Source organism: Gymnoscopelus braueri (assembly GCF_963280865.1).
Source record: "Gymnoscopelus braueri genome assembly, chromosome: 13".
Classification (NCBI taxonomy): Eukaryota; Metazoa; Chordata; class Actinopteri; order Myctophiformes; family Myctophidae; genus Gymnoscopelus; species Gymnoscopelus braueri.
In genome coordinates, this window is record NC_137615.1 from 45,380,497 (window position 1) to 45,385,637 (window position 5,141).

Here is a 5,141-nt window from a genome sequence, read left to right on the forward strand (position 1 = left end):
AGCGGGTAGTGCGCCCGTAAGATACGGTTTAGGGACAGCGCCAGAAACTATCGGAATCAATGTGAATCCAAAACCCTGCCCATTTTGTAGTCCAGTGGTTCTGAAAGTGGGGTCCAGGGAGCAAAATTTGTATTAGGATAAGCGGGGCGCGGGAGTGCTTGTTTTCGGACACCCAAACGTAGGTGCGCCGTCTTAAGCAGACTTGAGCCGCGAGAGGCACCGCCGAGCGGGCTCAGGCGAGCGAGTCACCGTGCCGAACGTTACGAAGTACGCTTCAGGCGACTCAGCGCCGTCCGAGTTATGTTCCGATAGGGACAGAATTGTAAATCAGCAGCTCTGAGTGTACACAGTCCTGCCATAGCTACCCTGAGCCTCTAGATGGTGCTGTAGGGCATATTTCAGCTCTGAGTGTACAATGTGCTGCCATAGCTACACTGAGCCTCTTGGTGGTGCTGTAGGTCCACACTGCGCTGGAAGGAGCGCTGGCAGAGAGGGCAGCTGAACGGCCGGTAGATGCTGTGCTTGCGGCTGTGGGTGATGAGGTTGGAGCTCTGGCTGAAGGCCTTGCCACACACCTGGCACACATGTGGCTTCTCACCTGCAAGGGGGGGGGGGGACAGTTGCAGGGCAGGCGGGCAGGGAGACATGGGATTTAGGAATTGATTGAATGACAGTGGTCAAGATGATGTGTTTTGCAATAGTGGAAACTTAGTGTCTGTCTGTCTGTCTGTCTGTCTGTCTGTCTGTCTGTCTGTCTGTCTGTCTGTCTGTCTGTCTGTCTGTCTGTCTGTCTGTCTGTCTGTCTGTCTGTCTGTCTGTCTGTCTGTCTGTCTGTCTGTCTGTCTGTCTGTCTGTCTGTCTGCCTGCCTGCCTGCATGATACTGACATGAAGTGTGTGTGTGTGTGTGTGTGTGTGTGTGTGTGTGTGTGTGTGTGTGTGTGTGTGTGTGTGTGTGTGTGTGTGTGTGTGTGTGTGTGTGTGTGTGTGTGTGTGTGTGTGTGTGTGTGTCACATGTGTGTGAAATTGATTGCTGACTATGTTTAATGACTATGGTGCTGACTATGTTAATGACTATGGTGCTGACTGTGTTAATGACTATGGTGCTGACTATGTTAATGACTATGGTGGTGACTATGTTAATGACTATGGTGCTGACTATGTTAATGACTATGTTAATGACTATGTTAATGACTATGTTAATGACTATGTTAATGACCATGTTAATGACTATGTTAATGACTATGTTAATGACTATGTTAATGACTATGTTAATGACCCCCCTACAACGACCGCGACCGGGCAAGGGGCTCTACCGCAGTATCAAGAGTTCCACCACCAGGTTCTGGTGTAGTTTCAATCCGGCTGCTGTCAGAATGCTGAATGGGGCATAAGCCTGAATGAGGCATGGGCCTTGTTCAGCAGCCTGACAGCAGGCGGGGCAGACTTTTCTGGCTCTTCCTGAACACACCTGTGGATTATACCAGGGACAATGACTTGGACTTTAGCCCCCCCCCCCTCGGACACACCTGTGGACTACACCAGGTACAAATGACTTTTTGCTGCACTCCCTCATGGAGCTACTTGCGGATTATACTAGGGTCAGTCCACCCTAGGTGGACACGCACTGACCTTTTGCACCTTAATCCCTTGTATAACGCACTGACTTTTTTTGTCTTTTTTTATTGTGCTCCTTTCCTCTAAGCACCTTAACGTCCATTGTCTATCATGCACAGTATAAGTATAACATGCACAGTATACAATACATTGCTGCTATGCTCAGGCACCTTATTTTTTTTTAGTTTTTATTATCTCAGGTACTTTGTAAATATGTGGATAACTTGTCTGGCCTTCTGTTGCTCTCTTGTTTTGATCTCCTTCCCACTTGCCCCCCACCCCCTCTTCTTTCTATGGAAACTAACGTTGCGATGGGAATGATGTACAAAAAAGAATTTCACCCACTTTTTTACCTTGTAAACCTGTGATGTGACAATAAAACTGATTCTGATTCTGATTCTGATTCTATGGTTAATGACTATGTTAATGACTATGGTGCTGACTATGTTAATGACTATGGTGCTGACTATGTTACTGACTATGGTTAATGACTATGGTTAATGACTATGGTTAATGACTATGTTAATGACTATGGTTAATGACTATGTTAATGACTATGGTTAATGACTATGGTTAATGACTATGTTAATGACTATGGTTAATGACTATGTTAATGACTATGTTAATGACTATGGTTAATGACTACGGTGCTGTGTAGATGCTCCCACCGGTGTGTATGAAGGTATGTTTCTTCATGTCAGACTTCTGGTGGAACCTCTTGCCACAGTACAGACAGGGGTAGGGTCTGGTGTTCGAGTGGATGAGCAGATGAGTGGACAGAGTAGACGACCGCTTGAACACCTTCCCACACACCTTACAGCCAAAGCTACGCTCCTGGGTACGGGCACACACACACACACACACACACACACACACACACACACACACACACACACACACACACACACACACACACACACACACACACACACACACACACACACACACACACACACACACACACACACACACACACACACACACACTCGTTTCTGTTACTATACTTTTTGTGGAAATAAAACAATTCTGACAGCAATTTAATAACTGTGTGTGTGTGTGTGTGTGCGTGTGTGTGTGTGTGTGTGTGTGTGTGTGTGTGTGTGTGTGTGTGTGTGTGTGTGTGTGTGTGTGTGTGCGTGCGTGCGTGCGTGCGTGCGTGCGTGCGTGCGTGCGTGCGTGCGTGCGTGCGTGCGTGCGTGTGTGTGTGTGTGTGTGTGTCCAAATGGGAAATGCTAACATACTATTAAATGTTAACATTTCCCAGCAGACCTGGAATTGTGACTAAATGAAAAAATAAATAAAATAAAACAAGTAAGCAGCACGTTGACAGAACTTGACACTTGCTGACATGCAGACCGGCGACAGTATACCATCCCACTGAATGTCTCACTATTATGGTCACTGTGTTCTCACTTTATGTCAACAAGAGAAGTATCTAACTTCTGCTGAGATACCACACTGCTATACCACGCCAGATAGATATAATAGCCTACTATGTGTATTTTGTGTAAATGTAGATACATTGCTGTTGATTTTTTTATCTCTCTCTCGCCCTTGCTCCCCCTGCCCCCCTCTTCTTCTTTCTCTTCTTATGGAAATAACAAAAAACGATGGAACTTGCAGAAATCGAATTTCACCCACTTCCCCCCCCTTTTTTTTACACCTGCTGTGACAACAAAGTTGATTCTGATACTGAGCTCCTATGGCTCTGTAGCCATAAGGGCCATGTGACAACATAGCATGTGTACCTTGCAGTGGTGGAAAGTAAACTAAGTATGTGTACTCAAGTAGTGTACTTAAGTACAGTTTTAAGGTATTTTTACTTTAACTGAATGTTTCCAATTTTCAATAATTTTTTTTAAATTTACGTTATTTTACTCCACTAATTATTTTAAAACTTATATACTTTATACTTTGACAATTTAAAAATAGCCGATCTACAAGCTCACAATGCGTCGCCAAGCGACACGTTGTGAGCTTGTAGATCTGCTATTTTCAAAGTTTTTTTTATCAATTTTATACATATGTTAACTTGTGAAACGTGACATTCTGCGTAATAATACTTTAATTTTTGGTACTTTAAGTATATTTTGATGCAAATTCTTTGTACTTTTACTCAAGTACATTTTGATTACCGGACTTTGACTTAAGTAACACTTGAAACACTTGAGTGTTTCTACATTGCAGTATTGATACTTTTACTTAAAGGACGACTTCACCAATTTTCAACCTATCTTCATATAAATGGTCCTCACTAATGTTCATGATAAAATGGAAACATTTTTGTCAACTCGTGTCTCAGAAGAGGGCTGTGGACAGTTCAGAAACCTGCCTACCAGTGACATCATCGATGGGGAATCCAAGCTAATAGAAACGGCAGGCTTTTTATTCCTGGAAATTTAGCAGGCTATAATGGAAGCCATTGTTCTCGTGATAATAAAAATCGAAATAAAAACATTAAAATCTTTTTTTTAAAAAACAAAACCTGTTTACGATGATGTCACTGGTAGGTAAGTGTCCACAGCCCTCCTATGAGACACAGACCAAGTAGAAAAAATTGTACCATTTTATCATGAGCATTAGTGAGGACCAATTATATGAAGATGAAAATGGGTGAAGTCGTCCTTTAAGTAAAAAAAAAGTGAGTACTTTTCCCACCACTGGTACCTTGGGTCTACCATAGGCTCCTATGGCTCTGTAGCCATCGGGGCCATGTGGCATCATGTCTGAGGCTGTGGTGGGCGTTGGACAGAGAGGGACAGACAGCATGCTGTTAACGTGAGCTTCTAGGTCGGCTCCCGATGGCAGCACCTGAGAAAGAGACTGAGGACGCAGATAGACACTTATCACATAATCACCTGATCTTAACTCTATGAATGAGACGACCCCATTTGTTTCTTGCACAATCATCAGAATCATTTCCATTAAGCTGCAATACATTAATCCGTTGAATAATATAGCGGAAATAGCCGATCTACAAGCTTAGAACGCATCGTGTCGGTGACGCGTTGTGAGTTTGTGTACCGAGGAGTCATTGGAAAGGTTATAACTCAAGTGAATGACTATGTTTATGGTTAATAGTGTCTTAATTGGGTGGTAAACTTCTATGGCATGCAGTGTATGACAAAAAACAAAACAAAACTTTCTTTCATCTTTTATATCGTCTCTGTCGGGTGGCAACCTCATATGTCCAAAACTGTTACGTTTCAGGATTCAAATTCAAAAACAGCAAAAGTAGTAAATCTACAAGCTCGAAAGTTTTGAGCTTGTAGATCTGCTACTTTTGATGCTTTCGTGTGAAAACAAAAAAACGAAAGTACGAAAAGTACGAAAGTACGAAAAAACGCAAAAAAACTGAATATGGAGATAAGAGGTTTCTGCCCGACAGCGACGATATGTAATAAGAAAAACAAAAAAAAATCCTACCTTTTGGCAGAGGAGGCACTTGCTGACGGTGGATTGGAGGTCAGTGTGTGAGGCGTGGTTCAGCAGCACAAACACCAGAGCCTCCAGATGTCTCTCTCTG

At 43.3% G+C, this 5,141-nt stretch overlaps 1 protein-coding gene across 1 annotated transcript in view; it reads right to left on the bottom strand.

The window, feature by feature from the left end:
* Positions 1-398: 398 nt before the first annotated feature.
* The window catches only part of LOC308099633 (uncharacterized protein), a gene marked incomplete at its 3' end in the record, with an annotated part of 8,709 nt that continues 3,966 nt past the window's right edge, over positions 399-5,141 (bottom strand). The window contains exons 3-6 of the mRNA XM_080448370.1: positions 5,042-5,141; positions 4,283-4,438; positions 2,284-2,449; positions 399-598 (exon numbers count right to left, since the gene is read on the bottom strand). The exon at positions 5,042-5,141 is cut by the window's right edge and continues 67 nt beyond it. Coding sequence (XP_080304496.1) covers positions 399-598; positions 2,284-2,449; positions 4,283-4,438; positions 5,042-5,141 — 622 coding nt within the window. The remainder of the gene's footprint in view (positions 599-2,283; positions 2,450-4,282; positions 4,439-5,041) is intronic.